The sequence below is a fragment of the Thunnus albacares genome, chromosome 11 (assembly GCF_914725855.1).
Source record: "Thunnus albacares chromosome 11, fThuAlb1.1, whole genome shotgun sequence".
Taxonomy (NCBI): Eukaryota; Metazoa; Chordata; class Actinopteri; order Scombriformes; family Scombridae; genus Thunnus; species Thunnus albacares.
Genome location: NC_058116.1, coordinates 31,152,278 through 31,177,500, shown reverse-complemented (window position 1 = coordinate 31,177,500; position 25,223 = coordinate 31,152,278). Strand labels below are relative to the sequence as shown.

General features: G+C 39.7%; 1 protein-coding gene across 1 annotated transcript in view; it reads left to right on the top strand.

Annotated features, from left to right (window-relative positions):
* cntnap5a (contactin associated protein family member 5a) overlaps nt 1-25,223 on the top strand; it is a 111,769-nt gene extending 86,546 nt beyond the window's left edge. The window contains exons 17-24 of the mRNA XM_044366215.1: nt 458-676; nt 3,746-3,985; nt 5,397-5,627; nt 12,275-12,408; nt 14,180-14,267; nt 16,010-16,210; nt 18,992-19,066; nt 20,505-25,223. Coding sequence (XP_044222150.1) covers nt 458-676; nt 3,746-3,985; nt 5,397-5,627; nt 12,275-12,408; nt 14,180-14,267; nt 16,010-16,210; nt 18,992-19,066; nt 20,505-20,701 — 1,385 coding nt within the window. The 3' untranslated portion in view covers nt 20,702-25,223. The remainder of the gene's footprint in view (nt 1-457; nt 677-3,745; nt 3,986-5,396; nt 5,628-12,274; nt 12,409-14,179; nt 14,268-16,009; nt 16,211-18,991; nt 19,067-20,504) is intronic.

The following is a 25,223-nucleotide window of genomic DNA, read 5'->3' as shown; positions in this document are numbered from 1 at the left end:
TGTTGAGATCTGTTTCCACTTGGACATTAAAGAGTCTTTGCTTGTTGATCAGTGTCAAAACACAAACACACACACACACACACACACACACACACACACACACACTTCTAAAAACCAAATCTACACTGTTGCTCAGATGATTCGGTTGTATTTGTTGTTTGAATATCTTACATCCGAGGAGGGAATTCTGACACACTCAGGATGTTTGGAGCTGTAATGTTTCGGCGCAGATTGCAGCATCACGAGATATTGACGAGCTGTCAGCTGAGCCTCCTCATAAATGCAATCAGGTCATCAAACTCCCTCAGCAGAGTTGTATCACATTGCATCAGATGGTGATGATATAGTAGATCAATAAAAAACAAGCATACCTTTCAGTCTGACCCAGTGTGTGCGTGTGTGTGTGTGTGTGTGTGTGTGTGTGTGTGTGTGTGTGTGTGTGTGTGTGACCTTCCAGCTCCCTCGGTGGTGACTTTCTCCTTTGACGTTGGAAACGGTCCGGCGGTCCTGGCCGTGAAGTCTCACCTCCCTCTGAACGACCGGCAGTGGCACTACGTGAGGGCGGAGCGTAACGTGAAGGAGGCATCGCTGCAGGTCGACCAGCTTCCTGTTCGCTTCCTGGAGGCTCCGCCTGACGGACACCACCGCTTACGTCTCAACAGCCAACTGTTTGTAGGTCGGTTTAAAATCAGAAAGACACACAGCCTAAAAACACAACCGCACACATAAGTCCAATCGTACTGCTATCAGCTGATCCATCGCTGTTAGGTGAGCTGCGTTGATCCCTTCCTAGTAGCCTACAAAGGGTCAAAGGTCAGTAATGAGTGAGACAGACACACTTCTGCCCCCTGATAAAACACACAGAGCTACTATCACAACAACGGAAAACAACCAACAAACAAAAAACTGCTTAAAAATCCTAACTTGTTCCTATTTTACTATAAATAATTCAAACACTTCAGGCTGCTTTAAACCTCTCCCCACCGACAAAACACAGCCCATAATAGTCAGAAGTCGGCTTAATAAATTAAAATGGACTCAGCTGTTACTCTTTGGAGCCGTTTCTAAACAAACTTATGTGGCAAAACTCTTTGATGTGTTTTTGATAGTTAACAACAGAGGAATAAGATATATCAGACTTTGATAGTTAGTAGATTCATCGTTGGTTTGGATCCAAACATGAGAAATGTTGATAATAAGAGAAATATAGAAAGTCACCAGCCAAAGCTTTAAGTATTCATTCACAACAGAGCGGTGGACCTCAGGTGTTTCAACACCTGTCCAGGGAATAAGTTAGGTGAGATGTATCGATCCTGCTCGTCTTGGAGGTTCACACATGACGACGCTACAAAAAAATACAACAGCTCTGCCACAAAGTCTACTTTTATAAAGCAGCAACACATCTTCAGGTTTAGGTGATAATTCTACTTCATGTTCATTATTGAGGTGGTAGCAGGTGGGTGGGTGGTGGTGTACTGGAGCGCTTTATATTGTGTTCCTAATTTTTTGTCCCCCTTCATATATATGTGTTCTGTGTTTTTTTCTGGTTGATTTTTGTACTAGTACACAATTATTCGAGTTTGTCCTTTTATTGTCCAGCCACCATAATGCAGATATAAAGAAGAGAGGAGCTGCTATTTTTTGCCCTGGGTTTTACCTCTCAGGCTACAGACAGGTTGTTCCACTTTATGCTTGAGGTTTTTTGGGGCTTTATTGTTAAACTTCTGATGCCAACGATAATGGCTCTTGCACAAAATGTGTGATATGGACCAGTATGATTTATGAAGACGATGTAGAAGGAAAGTCAATGTCTTCAAGTGTAATGAACCAATATTATATACAACTCAGTCATTTACATGTAATGCCATTATTAAACAGAAAATAGTTAAGACAACAGAGTCTACCTTCCAAGCTCGATGTCAGGAAATATCGTCTCAACCAAGTTCTTTCCTCCAATCAATACACCATAAAACAATCATCTCACTTTTGACACACAATTGGCCAAGAACATTTTCGTATTTTTATCCTAAAACTCTGACTGTTCTCTTTGAGGTTTGCTTGTACAAGTGTTCCAAGTCAGATTCAACAAACTCTCTCAACTGCCTGAACTGTCATAAATAGCTCATTTCAGCCTGATGAGGAGGTCCATATAAGGCTCCATGTTCTGCTGCGTTTGTAGGCGAGTTTCATTCACAAAAATGTTCCCAAGATGCTGAACAGAGAGCCGCAGAGACGCTGAGCAGCTGTCAGAGTGAGAGAAGTTTCCCAGAAGGCAGCCATGATGCTTATATGGTAAACAGAATATGAATTATTTTACATTAAAAAGGTTCAATGTGGAAGAATTGGCCACCTGATCCAAACAATAGGGGGCAGCAAATCCCCCCCACCATCATTATCACTCACTGGATATAGTGTAAAGCTCACTGTTTACACTGAATCTGTGCGATGGTGTTGTCAAGATGCTGCGGAGACATTAGAGCCAGCGGTAAATTACCAGAAGATCTGCACCACGGAGATCATTTACAACTTAACTCTAAGTAACAACTAAATATTTACACACATCACACCTCCAGGGTAGGTGTAAATTATAAAATGTCACAGGACTCACTCAGCAGTTTTTCTGCACACCGCATCATTTATTTATTAAATGCTGCCATTTTACAACACAGTAATCCAGTATCGACCTAATTTATTGGTATGATATTTCAATATCCAGCTTACTACAATGTGCTATGATGCCAAATGGCTCATGACAGCTTTCACATGGCTGATGCAACTCAGTGCAGAAATCTCAACACACGGCTGATATGAACAGCTGATGTCTGCAGCAGCAGCAGCTTCCTGCTGCCACAACGTCACGGCAACTTTGGATAAATTGACCACATATTGGGAATCCACATGGTTACCTTCTCGCCTGAAAAAATATTTAACCTTAATAAAGTGATATATTAACAGTCCTATCACTGCATCACTGCAGGGCTACTTCTTCTTCCTCTTGTGTTAGACTGGACACTACGGTGACTCACTATCGCCCCTGAGGTACAAAGAGGTATTACAGTATGGACCGCAGCTAGCTGCTTAGCATGCTAACTTCAGTAGATATGTCTGCAACATAGGACATAGACGTCTTTGACATAACATCAAAACCGTTATTTCTTTACATTCTGTTGATAATTTTAGTAAATTTTGGAAAGTTTTCAACTAAACTTCAGGCTAAATCTTACATATTATACCTTTAAGTTTATTTAAACTCCATATTAATTCAGATTAGGACATTATAATTGTAGGTCAAACAAGTGTTTTTTCAGTCCCAGTCTGAGTCAGTGCACTGAAGTGATCCATGTTTAAGTGAAGCTAATTAATTAAGTGCAAAGTCCTGAGTAATCCCTCTAAAGTGGGAGTAATACAATTGTGTGTTTTAATCCTCTCACACGATTGGCTCCAAAGTAGTTGTGATGTCATAAGTCCTGCAGGTAGGTCCAGGTGTTAAACTGAGATTTGAGGTGATAACAGAATAATAACAATAACAGAAACTCTGTACAGAGAACATCACAGTGAAGTAAGAAGAAGAAGAAGAAGAAGATGTAGACATTAGTCCATAACATTATATACTGAGTCTTAACGAGGTCTGACACAGAAGTGTATCAAATGAAGAGCAGCTTGTAATAAATCGAGAGTCGGATGGTAAAATCTTTTCAGAAGCTGAGTTTTCATTAACAGTGTGTTGTGGTCGTCATCATCTCAGGGGGAACAGCGTCCCAGCAGAGAGGCTTCCTGGGCTGCATCAGAACTCTGACCGCCAACGGTGTGACCCTTGACCTGGAGGAGAGGGCCAAGATGGCGCCGGGCGTAAGCTCCGGTTGCCCCGGTTACTGCGGCGGCTCCAGCAGCCTCTGTCACAACAGAGGACGCTGCATCGAGAAGAGCAGCGGCTACGCCTGCGACTGCTCACAGTCCGCCTACGGAGGACCCACCTGTAAAGACGGTGAGCGACGGCCAGACTCTCTATGGACCAACTGAATTAACGTTGATTATACATTTAAAATAAAAACTCCAGACTCCATGGTTTCACCTACAACTAATATGAGTGTAGCAGTTGTGTGCTCCTGTCTCACACAGTCAGCCTGATGGTAACAAGCTCCAAGAAACACTAAAATACTTACTGCTGGTTACTAAGTTACACCACTTATGAGCCCAAAATCACGTTCAAAATCAATCAAACTTTATTTTAAAATGCTTCATCGGTGACTGATAATAAGACAGATCAAATGTAAACAGTAAAACAATGAGAGTAATGAACATGAGGAATAAAAATTATAAGAGATTTAAAAACTATAATAAAATGGAGTGGGAAAAAAAGAGGAAAATAATGTTAAATAAAAGATAAAATATGATTTTACAACATGAATACAATACAATAAAATTAATGGATAAAATAAAGATTATTTTTAAAGTTACCAACATTTCCAGCTGCTCTCAGATGCTCAGCAGACTGTTCCAGCAGCTCAGAGCATGAAGGGCTTTAAAACGGCTGTAATGTGGTCTCTCCTGGTCCTGGTCTGCACTCAGGCCGCAGAGCTCTGGATCCGCATTACAACAGTCCGGCCGACTCATAGAAACGCAAACATTAGTCTCTCGACATGGTTGCACTTTAACAATATTTTAGAGGTGATAAAAAGCAGATTTGGTGAGAAACCCCTCATGAGCCTTAAAGTTCAACCTATGAAAACTTCATAGGTTGTAAAATTTCAGTTTTATCCTCAACAAGTCGTCCGTATTAAACAACCAAATATGTCGTTTGACCATGTGACACGACAGAAAGGGGCGTTTAAACCTTTACCTTTAATCTGTCATCAGTTCATTTGTTCATTCTACTGTCTTTCACATTATTTAGTTTTTATTTGTTGTTTTCAAAAGTTACTTTTCATTTGGTTTTAGTCTCGTTTTCATCTGCTGCTCCAGGAGCTTTCCTCTAGCGCCTCCCTCAGGATGAACGTGACATGTTTAGCTTCGTTACTGGTAAGACTAAGAATAAAGAAACCATCAGGATGTTCTGTCCAACAAAAAACTGCAGCCTCTTTTTATTATTTCATTCTTTATATGGATCTCCATCAGCAACAAAAACAGCAAATAATTAAAATCACATCGATCAGTAAGACAAGAAAAAGCTGAACAAGCCAGATATAAAGATCAGAAAATAAGTCAAATAACAAACTTGAACAAAAACAGAGAAATTAAGATAGAAAAACAACAACATACTGTATGTAGGATTCATTAGATGTTTAGTCTCAGTTCCAGCATCTCTAGCAGGATTCAAGAAGAGTCATAAATCTAAGGAGCAATAAATCGTAGACAGATATAATAAGAGCGTTCTCCGTGTCCCTGTTTGCGTGCAGAAGTGTCGGTGTCCTTCGACAGAGAGTCCTCGGTCACCTTTACGTTCCAGGAGCCTTTTTCGGTGATGCAGAACAGAAGCTCGCAGGCGTCCAGCGTCTCCAGAGAAAGCAGCAGCAACAGAGCCAGAGAGGACGTGGCCTTCAGCTTCGTCACCTCGCAGAGCCCGGCCATGCTGCTGACCGTCAGCACCTTCAGCCAGCAGTACATCGCTGTCATCCTGGCTCGCAACGGTACGACACATCTGACACCTCACTCTACAATAACCAGTGTCACCGAGGTCTAACTTTTTTCTAAAAAACAGACCACATAATAGTCTGTATATACAATACTCCCAATTACAAATATATAAACGTCTTCAGTGTAGTCATACTAGAATGAATCAGAAAGGGGCACAACATTCAGGCAATTAAACAAAAACGACAAACAGTTTATTAATTAAAAAGGCTTTTGCAGGTTTATACAGACGCCCTGAGAGGTAAGTGAGAAAAAAAAATTCTGGTGATTCATTTTCTAAATTGTTTTTTCTCCTGTGTTTATGACTTAAGAACAAAAGGTTTTGCCAGGATAATCCTTTTAAGTTCCTTTTAAGTGTGAAAAACAGGTGGGAAAGTGTTGGCAGGTGAAATATATATATATATATATATATATATATATTGTCAGGATCATTTTTCAGTTTGTTGTAATACTCATTTCAGCCCAAAGAGGGTGCTGTGCACCACGCCGCCATGTTCTAAATAGGACTGAAAGCATTCATGTTTTCTTCCAGGTGACAAAAGAAAGACATAACAATGATGTTACATAACTTGCTAAACACACAATTCATGTGTTATGAAGAGTGGAGCAGGCAGAGACTGCAGGCTGAACAGAACAGAGGATCCAACAAAACTGAACAGAAAACCGGGACTAAAAGACAACCTGAACCAATCAAACAAACAAGGAACAGGTGGCAAGACACAAGAGCAGGCTGGGAGCTGATAGGCTGAGGGAAACACAAGGAGCAGGGCAGAGCTGACGAGACTGAAACAGGACAGGTGTGGAAAGAAAAGAGGGCCGGGGAGGAGTGCAGGAGGGAAACACAGGCTGCATCCCAAGTCTCTTAAATTGCATCCACATTTCCCTCACTTGCGTCTTTTCCTTGCGTCTTAGTCCCTCCCACCGAGAGATGCAAGGAATCAGCTGTCAGTCGGATCAGCTGTCAGTCGGCTTTAACAGCTGTAGAAACTTCTGATGGAGTTTGTGTCTGCACACATGTGCACTGTGCTAACACTAATAAAGGTTCACAGTTATCACCGCTAGAGCAGCTGTTTCCTCTCTGCAGCCTGTTTCCTGTTTAACAAACACATTTATACTGTGTCCTGCTCAGACGCACAGGAACCATTTCTACTCGCAGAATGCATTTATACTATTTATTGATTATTTGCATCTGTATTTCTTGATAATCCTGATAGTGAATTCATCATTCAATAACCCAGAATATGATCATTTCCTCTGAACACTGGAAAATATGTATTAGACTAAATGTTCCAGGGCAAATGGAAACGATGTAACTCGTATCAAACCCGACGCTCAGGAATATTCAGCCTCACATGTGACTGAATGGAAATGACGATAAATTATGTCAAATATAAATGTGTTCTTTTGTTGATCAGACCGACAATTAGCAGACTTTTAACTATATGATGAATATATAAATAAAAGATAAAACTTTAATCTGTAATCTGTCTCCACTTTGGTATGAAACTGCAGTGATGTATCAGATCAGTCTGATCAGCTGCAGCGTCCAATCAATAACTGATATCCAATAAGGGGGCGTGTCGGCCGATAAAAGACTTCCGTGAAGGCCGTTCTCATGTTTCCTCGCTCCTCGGAGCAGAATAAGAGACTTGGGACGCCTGTCAAAATGGCGCATCAGGAACAACTTCCGGTTCAGGCGAGGAGCGAGGAGACGAGACTTGAGACGTGACTCTATTTTCTGGCTCCTCGTCTCCTCCGTCCGTCCTCCTGCCTGTGACCTGGAAATCGATCTCAGCGCGTCACGTTTAAGGATGTCTCGATTCCTAAAACGCATCTGGAGGAGAGAGGAGCGAGGAGGCACAGGTGTATCCTTTGCGGTCTTTTCATCACCTGTGACGTATAAAAGAGGCGACACACAGCTGGAATATACAAACCATTTGTAGTGCTTCACACAATAAAATATATAAAGGATGTGTGTGTGTGTGTGTGTGTGTGTGTGTTAAATAAAATATAACAACGTTTGACATCCCTATATTCTTGTCATATTACGTCACGTTGTGATTTGAATTAAAAGTAAATATATAAGTTGAACACTGTCATGCTCATCTGTCAGAGATCATAAAATACAGCAGAAGGCTGTAACACAACAACGGACAGATGATGCAGCTCTGCCGCAGTTACATTTAATCGACATGACGGCGCCGAAGCGAGGATGTCTCATTTTTGTTGCCTGTTTGTCTCGACTCCTCTCTCCTCGTGTCTCTTCCTCACTTCGAATCAAGGATGTACAAACTGAGAAATGAGAGGAGGGGCAATATGAGAGGCATTATGTACCTTGTGTTTAGAGCTCATGGAGAAATTTAAAGTCACCTGGAAGAAAACATGAATGCTTTTAGTCCTATTCAGAATATGAGGTAGTGGTGCGCTTCAGCCGCTTGTGGTCGAAATGAGTATCACACCAACAAAAAAAGAAAAACTTCCACTTGTTTCACAGATGGAAAAATAAAAAAGAAACTGAGGAAGAATCCTGTAAAAACCTTCTTTCACCTGTTCGTAAGTCATAAACACAGGAGACAAAACAATATAGATCAGATTTTGAAAAATGGATCACCGTCATTTTTTTTTTTTTTCTCACTTGCCTCTCGGGTCTTCCACAATAAATACAATAAATCAAACAGCCTCAACACTTCGACAATCAGGAGAGTAGAATGAGTAGCATGACTCATCGTTATTTAGCTTTATTTATTCAGGAAAACTCACTGAGCTCAAGATGGACAGGATGGTTCACTCACGAAACACATCAAACACACTATTATTATTATTATTATTATTATTATTATTATTATTTGAAAGGTTTGCTTCTTATTTCATATTCTGCCCAGCTCAGTCTGTGTCCATGTGCAGGACGTGCTATGGGGTGTTGTTGCTTCAGATTAATGAAGCAGTCACAGATTTGTGTATTTGTGAGTTAGTGAGGGGTTCACTACAATAAACCCCTTATTCCTCATACAGTACCGAATGAATCAACTAAAACAACACCAAGTCAACACAGACTTGAATGATGACAAATATACACAGCAACAACATCTGAGCTGAGGAACTGCAGGATCATGGCAGTGAGTCGGCTAATTATCGGCATCATGCTAATGAACTCCCTGGAACGGCTAAAACTCAACAGAATCTCAACAATAAACTTAAATACTAATAGGAAATGTCCTTTACAGGTAAATAATCGATACTTACAGTTACAGTCCACATGGGAGAAACTGGCCCCTTAATTGGCGACTTAATCTGCCCGTCATGGCGCCGCGGTGACTGAGTGACATAGCAGACTCTCTGAGCCTGTCGCTCTCATTTTAGTCCACCAGACAGTCCCTCCAGGGTTTCACACAGTTGTTTTGTGATTTTACGGCCAAAAAGGCTTCATTTAGCAGCTGCTTTTCTCAAAAATTGTGATACAATTTGTTTTATCTGCTCTTTTTGCAGTAAAATTGTGGGAATTAGGAAAAATTTCAAGCAAAGGAAAATAATGTGATTTATAAAGAACTACTGCCAATGAAGAGTCAGATGTATACATTTCCTGTGCGCTGCCATGAGGTACGTTACCACGACACGAAATGCAACATTGCTCCAAATCACAGCGGTCTGTTCATCTGACTAAATGGGAAGCTCTCGCTAGCCCACCAGCGCCAGACCAATTCACAAATGCTAATGAGTCTGGAGCCTCACACACAGACCAAAACGCCTTTGGACGCCGTTGGATAGAGCTACAACCAATGAGACCAACAAAACCTGTGACTATTTACCAAGTCCTGTTGGAAGTGCAGTAAACACATCTTTCTTGTCAATGAAAAGCTTGAAGTGCAGTTGTTTGTTCTTCTATTAGAGAAAATACACCGTCCAGCTCGATCAATACTGTCACCACGGCGAATTCAACAGACCGCTTCACATCAGTGGCAGCCAAACCCGCCCCCAATTAAATCAACGGTTGTGACCGGGCCAGACTGCCAGAGTCTGGTTCTGATCTCTTTAATTTGTGTTGATAACTGTAATTGCAAAATTGTAATTTCCTGAAGTACAAACATGAAGGAAAATGAGTTTCATGTCCCAAAATGCTACAAATACTAAAACACATACAAAAGGGAAAACACAGTGTGATGAACTGCAGGAAGCAGGAAGGTTCTCATGGTTTTTATTGTTAAGAATCTCTGACTGACTTTATTTTGCTCCAAATCTTGTGAAACCAACCAATCACAGACTGACTAAAAGTCCTTTGTTCTCCGTTGGAAAATACAACCTCCTCTTGCTGCGTGTCATGTAAACTGGAATGCAGTCGTTCTTCTTCTACATATAAGACAGACACTGACCTATTTAAACAAAAACTGTTGAAGGGTCACTGCACATTAAACAGACATGAGAAGCCACCTGGAGAAACAATCACCTCCGTCTGTTTCAGCTCTGAGCAGCAGACTCCGGTCTCTGTGAACACAGACGGATCAACACTTCATCTCTCCATCAGCATTAATTATACATATACAGTACATCCTATGCTTGTATTTGAGTGTATGTGTGTGTGTCAACTTCTCCCCAAATATGTCGAACATAAACCTGCCGAAGCAGACGAGACTCCTCGGTCACCAAACGGATTCAGACTGTTAGGAAACGGCATCCCGAATATTCTAGAAAAGGCTTTGATTGATTCGTTATAAGACGCTGATGAAACTGAACAACACTCACCTGATCGTCATTAGCGTCGTCCCGTACGCGTGTGTTCACGTGACACGACGCTGAACCTGTGAGCTGTGACAGAGTTTTATGAGCATTTGATCCTGGTCCAAATGAAATCCTGCCAGATAAACGATTTATTAAAGAGGGATTTTGAAGAACAGAAAAAAGAATATATTTTCACTGAAATGTAATATATGTCAAATAAGAAACATCAATAATGAGGAATCAGTTTAGCTTTGTGGCAGTTCTACCAACTATTATAATTGGATTTTTGTATTTATGTAACATCTGAATCAAACATTATGTGACTCCATGACGTGTGACTGAAAAACCAGCTGTGTAACATTGTTTTTTTCAACGTGGGAATCTGCCCGATGATCTTAGCTACAATATGCAAAGCAGCAAGAAACCCGCTAAGAATGAAGATGATTGATACTGCAGGCTGACAGGGTTCAATCATCCAGGTATGTTCTGAACGCATCGTCTTTATGAGTGTAATAACCGCTTTAAGCAAGACAGTGTAAATGTCACATCCTGGCATGAGCTCAGTGTTAAGATGGTTTAATATTTCTACTCTTACTGACAGTCCCAACCATTGACCGCATATGAATCTTCCTGCATTTCTGGTTTTATTAGTTGTTTGTTGTTTTGTTATGTTATCCAGTTCTGATTGTGGAATGTGGTTCAGTGATGATCAACATCATACAGGACTGCGCACAGGCTGATCTGTGTGTGTGTGTGTGTGTGTGTGTCTAGTTCATTCACTGTCCCTCAGGTTGTGGTATGTTGATACATATTAGGCAACGAGATAAAACCCGGTCTCCTTCTCCCAGACTTTGTTTAAATTTTGAGAGGTTGTTAAGCTCTTTGAGATGAACTTATTAAAGTAAATGTTCCTTATTTCATTGAATGTGCATCATCATGTCTCAGCCTCACCTGTCATGATGTTTTTTGTGTTGTCCTTTTTGTGTCCTTGGTGATATTCTGCCAATTCATCATCTTCTCTTCTGATCTACTTTGGCTTTTAGTTTCTTCTCTCCAGGGTTCCAGATAGGTTTCTTTACATTGTATAATAGTACGGTTGACTCTGATTGCTCCTTAGAAAGCAGTGCTGGTGTGAGACTGGTCAGACTGGTCAGAGTGTGTCTGAGAGGGGCAGTTAGTGTCAGCACCAGCTGACATAGGGGACTCTTTCCTGGGCTCAGCTCTTTGGTTCTGAGGGCTCTGGAGAGGAGGGCTGGATTTAAGGTGATTCAAATTTTGAATGCTCTCTTTTGAATGTTAATTATCAGTGAGTATCTGCTGCTCTATTTGTCGGTGTTCTTCTGTGTACGTGTAAGATTGTGTTGGATGTTTGTCCCGACAGGTTTAGCCATGATGACTTCACTACCATACAGCGAAATCTCTTCTGTTACATACAGTATGCATCTCAGCAGACTGAGCTCTAGTATGTGGCTTTGGAGTTGATGTGTATTCTGATCTAATCAGTATTTAAGTCAAGCTAGAAGTTGTTGGTCCACTGTGACTTTTCTAGCACCACCATGAGGTTGACTGTTGTGTTTTTCATTGAAATAAAGGGTCCAATTATGTTTGAACTCCTAAACTCTGGGCTCTGCTATGTGTAAAAAGGGCTATATCTCCTACACGGTTCTTTCTATATTGATGTAAACCTACTCAAATTAAAGCTGAGACTTGGCACATCCATTATTTACAATTGAATGTGCTGAAACACAGAACCTGAAGAACAAGAGCTGTGTAACCGGAGCCTTCACGTGCCTTCATTCTGTCTGTTTTACTGTGCAGCAGCGCGGTGGTCTGCAGTGTTGAGCAGCAACATTCAACAACACAGAGTGAAACCATCCTGAAACACTCATTATACATGTATGTTTGATGGCAGCTTCTCTTTTGTGTTCAGGGAGTCTGCAGATTTGGTATCACCTGCAGAGGGACAGGAGCCCTGACGTCTTCAGTCCCGCCCTCAGCAGCTTGGCGGACGGACGACTCCACCGAATCAGAATCCACCGGGAGGGCAAACACCTCTACGTACAGGTGAGCAACGGATGCAACAAGTCATCCATGTGGATAGACAGCGAGCACGCCGGTCTGCTGTGAACTGAGTCAGTATGTAATTATTGAAATGATTTATTTAGTTTTTGTCCCAGCTGGTGTCATCTTGGTATTCAGTATTGGTATTTTTATTATTAAATCATAGGAACTAGGGGTGTAACGGTACGAGAACCGTCACAGTATAAACGTTATGGTTCGGTACATAGGATACGCTCCGTGACCCAAACAATTACTGTCAAAATAGTTTAATAATCCACAGAACAATAATTCTAGAGCACGAGTTCCACCCAGAGTGTTTTGGCTGAGCACCACTTATCTCCGTGGTGAAACGGTACCGTGTGCCGTTCAGAACAACGATAAAAACATTTCTAATGTGGTCTGAGAAAAATGTAGTTGAAGTATTACAGTTATATACAGTCAGACCATAAATCAGCATAAAACAGCTGTCAGCAGGTGTCCTGACTCCTTGCAAGAAACACAACTAAACTGTTTTAGTAAAAATGCCCAATAAAACATTCAAACGTGAACTTATTCAGACTGTAGGGTGGTTTCAGGTAATTTGGGACACATTTTTGGTAAAATTATCAGGAGACCATCAAAAAAGCTAATTACTCACTCCGCTGATGTTTTTATAAGTTATCACGAATCTCTGCAGTATTTCTCTTTTGAAATGATGTTGTAAAGTATTCTTGTTTAGAAACTACAGACCGTCAAACACACCAAGACCCCTTCTGCGTCTTCACCATAGCAACGGTCGCTGAGGATCATGGGTAGGCTAATGTATTTGCTTCCGTTCAAAACTGACAAAAATACTTGATTTCTAAACCAAAATCTTTTGAATTTGGTTTTCTGGATTTTCGTTGGGAAGAAAAAATAGATAGGAATAGATCACGTGATTTCGTTTTTAGTTTTTGGTTTAAAATGAAAAAAAGGAAAAAACCATGTGACTTCCGTTTTTGGTTTCAAACGCAAAAACGAATTAGCTCGATGTCCGCAGACCTGCTCGATATTCAATCCAAAAAGGAATAACGATAAAACGAATCGGCAAAAACCAAAAACGGGCTGGGTTTGTTTGGTTTTTCGTTATTTAATTCTGTTTTTTTTGTTTTGAAACAAATAACAGATTTACCGTTTTTGGGTTTTTGAATTACAAATGAATTATCCGATGATACCTGGACCCCAAATCTACATTTCATACATTGTTCATTTCCTGACAGTCACGCCGCACGTCCCTCTTCTTCTGCGTTGTCGCTTAATGCTAATTAAACATTGACACCCCAAGTTGTAATAATATCAAATATGGTTTCATAAGAGGAATTCTAATTGTTGATAAATACTGCATATTACCAAACACTTACAAATGTCCTTATATTAGCTAATGACTACATTATAGTGTGTTAATTGAGTTATTAATTTATATACTGATTATATATGATAAATAGGGGGACTTAGTAAAATGTTATCAAATGTAGAATGTGAAGAAAAGGAAACAAACACACAAAACAAAACAAAAACATACCTAAAGATACGTTTGCGTCTTTGCATCACAGATGTGTATTGAGCTGAGTGTCTGAGTCAGCATGTCAGCGCGGAACAGGAAGCTCTGAAGCACTAAAAAGCTAATTGTGGGCTGATAGCGGTTTGTGTGAAGCAGTCAAGAACATAATCTATAATGTGTCTAAATGTGCTGCTGCTGCCTCGGTTTAGATTTCTTGTAACCGTATTTTTCTTTGATTACTCTCCACTCAACCAGATCGACCAGGACATGGACAGAAAGTACACCCTGTCATCTGATGCAGAGCTGATCTTAATCAGGTCCTTGACATTGGGCAAAGTCACCAGTAAGTCCTCTTGTGATGTGAAGCTCTCCCTGAGAGAAGGTTGAGTCAGCAGAGTGTACCATTTCCCTGCAAACATTCTCTTTCCATTCTTCACAGCTTACTGCACGTCAAGTAATTAGACTTCAGCATCAACGCCGAGGGATATTTAATTTCTGCTGTCACTGCTGTAGCAGTAGATCGGTCTGTAATGGACCACAGAGAGCAACAGTTCAGTCACATAGACTAGACAAGAAGAATGGAGGGGCAAAGAACCTTGAGATTCTTTCAGATGATGAAGAAAGTGGAGACAGAAAAGTTATATTGAGAGAAGTTATATTAATAACCCAGTTTTTAACCAAAAAGTTCCAGGAACTATGGAACCAAAGCAACTAAACTTGGATAAAAAGGGCATTTCCGCTGCAGGAACTTTCTCAGGGGACCAAGAACCCTTTGAAGAACTCAGGAACTAAACCTGCATTTCGACCGGAGGAACCAGGGACTAAGTAGTTCCTGTAAGATAGTTCCGGGTCTAAAAAAATGTCCCTGGTTCAGGGGAGGTTTTACTTTCCAAAGTGCAAGAAATTTAGGGGCAGGGTTTGCAGGGCTGACTGTCACTGATTGGTCAGCTTCAACTTGTGCACTTCTTCGTTATTAAAACAAGGAAGTACTCTGGAATCGATGTTAGGATGATGGATGGACATTTTCACAGTTATTTGAAGTTAAAAGCAAGAAGTTAGGCCATGTTGTTGACTTCCTCACTCATTTTGAAGAAGAGCGAGAGAAAAAGAGAGAGAGAGAGAGGAACGATGTGAGAGCACAGCGGATGAGCAAGTGAATGAGAGCGATCAAACTTTATGACAGTTTCATGGCATTAACGTCACTTTGGAGAGACGTCTCTGAGTTTTAATCTCCTTTTCATTCATTCATTCACGCATTCATTCAAACATCAGAGTCATCAACAGTAAATACAGAGAAAAACAGGAAAGACTCTGTGTTGTTGTTTCCTCGTGTTAATGCTGTGTGTCAAACGCCACCGTCCGTCATTCTTTAATTCCTCACTGGTCCAGTTTGCGTGATCTACCTGGTCCCTCAGATGTGATGGAAACACAAACAGGATAAGTTTAGTTCCTGAGATGAGTTCCTGCAGCTGCTGGTCGTAAGTTCATCTTAAGCCACAAACACAGAAACAAAATGTGGTCATATGGAATTATGTCAAATTATTAAACCAGTAAAATTAGACTAAATGACCAAATAATGTTAGTTTAGCGTAATCTCACTGTAAACTGCGTTAAGGATTGACAGTTATTTTACAGGTTGTGATGTTACAGTCACTTCCTGTTTACATTATTGATTGTTTCTTATTGGACAGCGGCACAGATGTTTCTTAGCAACCAATATACACCAATATCACTGAAGTGGTTACAAGATGAGACATCTTGGTATAATGGTGCAACCTGATTTTAGTAAATCACTAGTTCGCTTAGGAGTTTACACACAAACTTAGTGCTGGATTTACAACCAGCTGGTGAAACTTTTCAACTGCATCTGAAGAACGATGAGGATGAAGCAGATTAACAACCGTCTTTGTATTCACTGCTGCCCAACTCTGATGTTTCAGTGAAATGAATGAATGAAAAGGAGAGATGAACACTGACAGTTTAATAGTGTGTTGTACAGTTCTGTAATTAGTGATTGGTAGATATATTTCAATAACAGGCGTTACAGTCAAAGTCTGTCTTTATTTCTTTCTTTCTTCCTTTTAGGTGGAAACTTCCCAGAGGAGGTGGTCGGAGCAGGTTCGAAGGGTTTCATCGGCTGCCTCTCCTCAGTCCAGTTTAATCATGTGGCTCCTTTGAAAGCAGCTCTGCTGAATCGTGGAAGCTCACTGGTCACGGTCCGGGGTCCTCTGGTCCAATCAAACTGTGGAGCGCTGGCAGACTCCATCACATCCCACAACCTGCAAGGTAACACACTGACAGACAGTTCAATGAAGTGCAGCTACATTCAGGTGATGTTCCTCTGAGCCGTGAGTCAATCAGCAGCAACGACCACCAGCCTTTCATCCATTTCTGTTGTTTGCTGCTCACCTCTGTAGGCTAACATGTGCTTTTATGACTGGACGGCACAGAACAGTCCTCTGTGATGCTGTTATGAGAGTATTTTTCCACCCAGACTTGGAAAAGAAAATGCAGCAGGGTCAGTATTTATCAAGAGTCTCAAAGTAAAGGAATCAGTCCTAACTGGACAAAAATTCTCAGAGTGACTCTTTTAAAAGTTTACTCAAGCAAAAAAATATCTCTGCCAATATTTAAGAGCTCCAGAGGAGTTCTGGACCTGTGAGCTGCAGGAGACAGTGTTCAGGTCCAGATACAGTGGTAGCACTCCAAAGCGTCACACCCTGCCGGGGTTGGACGCTGAAGCTTCATATTGGCTTCAGATAAACTTTTAAATACATTTTTGCACACATTGTAAGGTCATTATGAAGGGATCTTCTAATGGTCAGTATGAACAGGAGGAATGATTACAGCAAGAAAAACAGCTTTAATGTTCATCTGGACTCCTGACTGTTGTTTTAAGACACATTTGAAAAACTGTGATTCGCCCTTTAATGGAGAAAAAAGTTATTCCGTCAATAATCTATGAAAAATATGCTGCGGTGCAACGAGAGGGAGTAGAGATTGACGGCTGAGACACATTTATAACCATTTACCAGAAAAATTACACCATGTCGCTGTGATTGTGTGTTACTGTGTTTGTATATTTCCTGGATTGTTGTGTGTTGCTCCAGACTGTGATTAACTCCTAAATTCAACACTGGTTTAAAAGTCATAAATATAGACTGTATTCAGCATCCCGAAATCTGATGCAAAAGCAGGGATATATTGAACGCTGTGTGTGACGTCACCAGGTACAAAGAGACGCTCGTTCACACCTTTAGTCTGTCTTTTGCATGTAGGCAATGTCTGGGGGATGGTCCTGGAGATCAGGCGCTGCATTATTAAACTGATCATTAACAAACTGATCATCAGTTTTATTAAAAGTCACACATAGATAGAAAACTAAAAATGGACACCTTCATGAGTTGTGACGGCTACAAAAGCCATCTTTTTGATTTTCGATTGATACGTTACATATTTCAAGGGAAAGCTGAAATGAAATATACAGTAAGTGCGAGATGAGAAATATATATGGCGTATATTGTAAACTATACTGTATATATGAAACATGTCCATGTGGATTTCAGGAACACAGCCACACAATTTCAAGTCTTGGCTTTTAAAGCAGTGAGAAAATTTGTTGATCATGTGGATCGACTGCTTTTGAAACAATTGTGGATTAATAAATGAAACACACACAACATGATCATCACCACATGGACTGAATGAAGAGTTAAACCTCAGGTTGTTTCTTACAAGCTCAGTTTAACTTTGATCATTCAGATTTGATACACGTACTTGGAAATCACACTGGAATTTTATTCATTGTTTAGAGATTGATGGTCTTTTGTCTGCGCTGATTTGTTTTTGATTAAACCACAAGATGGTGCTACATTCTAAAGTACTGTGTAATTTGTGCTATATTAATAAACTCATGTGTAAAGCAAAGAACAGCTGACACAGACGATGATTATCCTTTTTTTTTAAAATCATTTTGACACTAAACAAAAAATACAGATAATACAAATTGAAACAAAAACTAAACAGAACAAACACAGAAAGAAAACAGTGTTCAGCTACTGAATCAAAGGCAGTTAGTAAGGGCAAACCTGACACCCTGTAACAATATTCCTTTATATTTCATTAACTAGCACCCCAATGAGGCCAGATTAAGCTAGTTGTGATTATAAAATTAGTCTCTCTGGCGATCAAAATGTTGAAAAGAAGCTTTGTGCACTCTCTGGTCTGTGTTCTCCTCTAGTTACATAAAATGAGCCTGTTACTGCAGAACAGCCCTTATTTATTCAGATTATATAGACTATACAGATTCTCATCCACTGAGCATGTGCTGAGGTAAATATATCCACAGAACATTAGTGAGATGTCAACTGGAGACCTTTAAATACTTCATGGCATCCAGCAGCAACTTTCTGTGAATGCTGCAGTGTCACATATATGGATTTTTATGTGTGTTTTGCTGGATTTTTATTCATTTTTCTAGATACACTCCGAGCATACTCTGTCTTTTGTTATTGTTTTCATTGAGTGACCCCTAGTGGCTGAAATGACATATTGCGGATTTAATGGAAAGAAAAGAAAATAACAGTAACCCATAAAAAAGGATCTGGACCTCATTTCTTATGTGTTTCAGTTGCTGTTTTTACACTTTTTTACACTGAACAACAATTCACACCTGTACAATAATCATGCTGTTTAATCAGCATCTTGAAGGCAAAGGAGAAGTGCTCACTAACATTTGATTAAACAAATTTGTGAACGAAATTTGAGAGAAATAAGTCTTTTGTGTGCATAGAAAAAATCTTAGATCTTTTATTTCAACTCATGAAAAATGGGAGCAAAAACAAATGTGTTGCATTTATATTTTTGTTCAGTGTAATAAGTTTTTAATTTGCAAACTCAGTCCTGAATAAAAGAGTAAAAATCATTCATCCATTCAACGTCTTCTTCAGAAGTGCCTCAGTGATTGTCTGAGAGATGCTGCACAGCTTTGACACGTGTAGACATGTTAACAATCTGTGACATTATTACGTTTCAGGAACAATGAATTTCTCACCTCTGCTTCTACAGATCAATCTGCAACGACAAATAAAGAAAAAGAGCAGCGCGGCGGTGAAACCCAGAACGACGTGGCTGTAATAGCAGGTCTGTTTTCCTCTTTTGTGCTAATTTATGTGGCTTTTAATGACTGAAAATGTGTCCCAGCTGTTTTTTATTTGTCATGTTGCCATCTGACATCTGTCCTAATCATTCACTCTGGTCTGTTAGAGCTCATGTACATTAATTTATTTCATTTAACCTTTTATATTTATAAACCAGGACTTGTTTAAAGCAATTCAGTAGTAAAAAGTGTGACTTCATGTGACTTACAGCAAATATAACTTTTAAGAGATCTTTCTGAAGGACGGATCGATCCTACATCTGCCTTACTGTATAGTATTTTTAACAAATCCTCCCAGTTTATTCACTGGTTTGTTATTCTTGAAGAAATATATGATTATAATTGTTGTAAACTGTTGAGTTCTTGTTCCTGTATTGAAAATCAATCCCAGGGATGAATGCCGGTCATAGTTAAGCCTGCAAAGTAAAGAGTCTGATGCCTGCATGAATCTAAAACATGTGGACTGAATGAGAGTTTTTCTTGCTATAAGGTGAAAACATTTCTTCAGATGGATATAAAACGAGACATCCGGTTTCAGTTTCTTTGCAAAGTTTTCAATGTGAAAGATGTTTGTCATTCAAGATATTCCAAGATATTTGTATACAGAAAGACTGTTTCTGAATCAATGAAGTTTTAATCAGTCAAACTTTGTGTAGCACCTTTCACACCAGTTAGTGCTTCACAGATGACACAAGCCGATAATAAGACAGAACAAATGTAGACAGTAAAGAGTAAAATGAAGAAATACAAATTATGAAAATAATAATAAAATAGATGAAATAAAAATAAGATTAAAAAACATGATAAAATAGATATAAAAACAAAATCACTAAGAGCGGGGGAAATATTAATAATAATAAAATACAGTTTTACAACATGAAAACAATAGAATAAGTCAAAATAAAATAAATCCTGTCTATCAATAATTCTTAATCAAAAGCCAGGCTAAAGTGTACATTTAAAGATATCAACGCTTCCAGCTGCTCTCAGATTAAAGATGCTAAATAAGATTTCATACTCCACACTCATCAGCAGCAGCATATCATTGTAATCCTAATGTCTCTGTGTCAGTAGTGGGTTATCAGTGCTCTGTTAGCTAGCAAACTAACTGGGACTCGTATGACTAAGTATGAATTCAGTGCTAACGTTGAGCTAACGTTTGTTTGAATAAATCTAACAGAGAAGAAGAAGTACTACTTCTTTCATGATACATGATTTTTTTGTTTTTTGTGCGTTTAAGATTAATTTTAATTAATATAATAATAACTGAAATGTGTGAAATGCCGCACACATTATGTTTCAAAACCTTGGTTTCAAAACATTTAAAAAAAGGATAATTACTTGATTATTTGATACTATGCAAGTATTTGTACTTGAACTTGGACTGACCCTGCTGATGTGTATGTGCTGGCTGCTCCTCAGGTGTGGTGACGGCGGTGGTGTTCATCATGCTGTGTATCGTCGCCGTGGTGACCCGTTTCCTGTACCAACGGCGGAGCCAGGCGAGTGACAGCAACGCCACGGAGAAGGAGCAACGACACAGTGTGGAGGCCGGATACAGGACAGAGATGCACCTCCACACCTCCGTCAGAGACAACATGAAGGAGTACTACATCTGAATACACACAGTACTACATCTGATAACAGGAAGGAGTGCTACATCTGAGTACACGAAGAACTGCATCTTCACGCCTACATCTGACTACTCCATGAAGTCAGATGTAGGTGTGCTACATCTCACTACACAATGGAGTACTGACAACATGAATAACAACTAGGAGTACAGAGTACTACACCTGACTAAATTAAGGAGTTCTACACTTGACAGCAACAAGTTCTGTGTCTGAAGGAGTCTCACTACCTGAAGTAGTACTACATTCAACTACACAGAGTAATAGAGGACTACAGGACTAAATTAAAATACATGAAAGAGTACTACATCTAACATCATGAAAGAGTACTACATCTAACATCATGAAAGAGTACTACATCTGATATCATGAAAGAGTACTACATCTGACATCTTGAAAGAGTACTACATCTGACATCATGAAAGAGTACTACATCTGACATCATGCAAGAGTACTACATCTGACAGCATGAAAGAGTACTACATCTGACAGCATGAAAGAGTACTACATCTGACATCATGCAAGAGTACTACATCTGACAGCATGAAGGACAGTTGGATTAGACTAAAGTAAGAAGTTTTGCATCATCTGACATCCCAAAGGAGTACTACATCTGACATCCCAAAGGAGTACTACATCCGACATCCCAAAGGAGTACTACACCCGACATCCCAAAGGAGTACTACATCTGACATCCCAAAGGAGTACTACATCCGACATCCCAAAGGAGTACTACACCCGACATCCCAAAGGAGTACTACATCTGACATCCCAAAGGAGTACTACACCCGACATCCCAAAGGAGTACTACATCTGACTACATGAAGGAGCACTACATCTGATTACATGAAAGAGTACTACATCTGACATCTTGAAGGAGTACTACATCTGACTACATGAAGGAGTACTACATCTGACATCTTGAAGGAGTACTACATCTGACTACATGAAGGAGTACCACATCTTACTAAACTAGTTAGTAGTTCTACTGTGTCTGAAAGAGTCTGACCACAGGAAGGAGTACTACTCTGTCTACATGTAGTACTACATCCAACTACACAGAGTACATCTGACAGCATGAAGGATGATTGGATCAGAATGAGTACTACATGCAACTACACAAAGGGGTACTACATCTCAAAGGAGTACTACATCTGACTAAATTAGGAAGTTCTAATTTAGTTCTACGATGTCTGAAGGAGTCTGATTACATGAAGGAGTACTACATCTGTCTACATGAAGGAGTACTATATCTGTCTACATGAAGGAGTACTATATCTGTCTACATGAAGGAGTACTACATTAGACTTCATAAAGGAGTACTACATCTGTCTACATGAAGGAGTACTACATTAGACTTCATAAGGGAGTACTACATCTGTCTACATGAAGGAGTACTACATCTGTCTACATGAAGGAGTACTACATTAGACTTCATGAGGGAGTACTACAGCTGTGTACTGCTCCCACATGCGGGCTGACAGGTGGATGCTTAGAACACAGAAGTGTAAACTGAACACCTGCACGTTGACCAGGTACACTGCGAGCACCTGTTGGCCTTCCTGTTGTGTGAACACTGAAGCAGAAACACAGAGGGATGGAGTCTCTACAGGTGTGTTTGATGGAGCCACTGTGGTTTTAAAGCCTCAGAAGAAGAAGAAGAAGAAGACGAAGAAGAAGAAGAAGCACCTCCTGAATGTGCACAACATTTTGTTAGTAACTCTCCAAATGCTGAATATTTCCACATTTCTGTGGAATACGCTCAATGATACTTGCAAGTCAAGAAACGTAGGCCAGGCCTGTAAGATATGCGCACATTCGCTGCCGTCTTTGTTCTTTTAGTGTGGTGGTGCGTGTTGTGGTGTTAGCAGGGAAGGGGGACAGGGGGCCAATACTGCCTACTGTACGAGTGCCTCAAGTTTTTATTTCTACATTTTGGAGCTTTTCTGGAGTAACTGGCATCAAGGAAATCTCATTTCCATCAGCAGGAGCTTGTTATCTTTCAGTTCTGCAGCCCACAGTAGATGAAAACTCAAAGCAGATGGAAGAAAGTGGATTTTTGAATTGCCCAGTAGCTCAACCACAACATCAGCCATCTGATAATGAGGCAATGTGCGAAATGTTTCTTTCTCTAAGTTTATGGCACCATCCTGTTTGAAGTAGTACGAAAATTAATAAACCAAGAAAATTCATTAAATCCAATATTACTATAAAGGACCAGTGTGTGAGATTTAGTGGCATCTAGTGGTGAGGTGGCAAACTGCAACCAACTGAATATCCCCCCCACTAGAGCCAGTGTTTGGTTTGTCCGTTCAGGGATACTGTAGAAACATGGCGGTGCAACATGGTGGGCTCCAGGGAAGAGGACCCGCCCCCTATGTAAAGATAAAGGGCTCATTCTAAGGTAACAAAAACACAACAATTCTTATTTCAGGTGATTATACGCCAATTAAAACATACTTATGAATATTATACTCCATGTCTGCCAAGTCCGTTCTGCTAGATGCCACTAAATTCTACACACTGCACTTTTAAGTCAGAGGTGTGTGCATTTTTGAAATTACCCAGGCCAAGAAGCCACCCTGGCCACATGGTCACCTGGAATTACCTGTTCATTAATCATTTATATATAGATTTATTTGGATCAATATACAGGTGAATATCTATATTTGAAATTGAAAATAATTTCGGTCTTCAATTGGTAACACAGACAATTATATACGTATATACATATACATACATGCACATAAAAAAGGCAATTACTCAAATACCACAGTTGGAGATATATTTGTATGTATATGTGTGTGTGTGTGTGTGTGTGTATACATATATATATATGTACACACACACACACATATATATATATACACGTATATGTATATGTATGTATTATGTATGTATACAGTCCAGACGTAAGTATTTGGATAGTTACACAGTGTTTGTTCTTCGGGCTCTGTGCTTCAGAACATTCAATTGTAATCAAATACTGGATACTACATTAAAGTGCCATATCTCAGCTTTAATTTGAGTAGGTTTACATCAATTTAGAAAGAACTATATAGGAGATATAGCCCTTTTTACACATAAAGCCCAAAGTTTAGGGGTTCAAATGTAATTGGACAGATACACCTGAAGTCAAACAAAATGATCATATTTAATGTTTAGTGTAAAATCCTTTGCAGCCGCAGACATCAGTAGACAGTTTGTATATATGCCCGAGCCATAACAGAAGCCCCAGCATGTTTGACAGATGAGGTGCTATGCTTTGGCTTTCAATTTCCTCTTTCCATCATTTTGATAGAAGTTGATTTTTGTTTCATCAGTCCATAGAACTTTGTTTTTGTGAACTGCAGCCTGCCTTTCTGTGTTTGAGGCTTACCATGGGTTTGCATGTTGTGCTGAATCCTCTGAGGTTCTGGTCATCAAGTCTTCTCTTGATCATTGACTATGAAACATGTCCACCTACATTCTGGAGAGCATTCTTGTGTGAACACTGTCATAAAGGGCTTTTTCTTCACTGTGTAAATGAATTTCCGCTCATCCACATGGCTTGTGCTCCTCAGTGTTCCACCTTGTTTGACATTTTTTTCCATGTGCACCTGCAAACCAACTACTTTTGATATCTCTGATAAATGTTTGCTTTCTTTTTTACTCCTCATGTCGACAGCTCCATCTCAATCTAAATGGCAACTCTCAATTAACTCTGAGCCAGGTGTGAGATCTTTTGTGCTGCACTAATGTTGAAGCAACACGCAGCTGCCCAACAAACATTTAGTAGCCAAGTGTCCAATTACTTTTGAACCCAGAAACTTTGGGCTCTATGTGTAAAAAGGGCAATATCTCCCCCACAGTTCTTTCTATATTGATGTAAACCTACTCAAATTAAAGCTGAGACTTGGCACTTTAATGTAATATCCATTACTTTATTTACAATTGAATGTTTTGAAGCATGAAGCCTGAAGAACAAAAACTGTGTAACTGTCCAAATACTTACTGTCTGGACTGTGTATATTAAATATAAACCTATGTACATACATATACACACACAGCTCTGCCATGAATTCTACTTTTATGTACCTTACACATTTTTAGTTTTCGGTGATTCTACTTTGTGTTTATTATGGTGGTTCTGGTGGTGGCAGTGTGTGCTGGACGACATTAAATACACTCAATATACTGCAGTCCAGTACAACACCATAACCTACTGCAAAACTTTGTAAAAGTAGAATTTGTGAGTGTACATTATAATATATAATGTATAATGTTTATAGATTAGTGGCACACAGTAAGAAGGCACTGGGTGAGTGTTACAATAGCGACCTCGAGCCTTTGGATCCTACCTATTATCTGTCTCAAGATGTAATAATCTTCAGTAACAATGAATTGAATGCATACCTCTCAAGTTTTTTTTTTCAACGACTCATATCATGTTATTACTTCCCAATTAATGATTTGTACAACTGCAGTTTTATTAGGGGTATATTGTAAAGATGTATAATTTAATAATTAA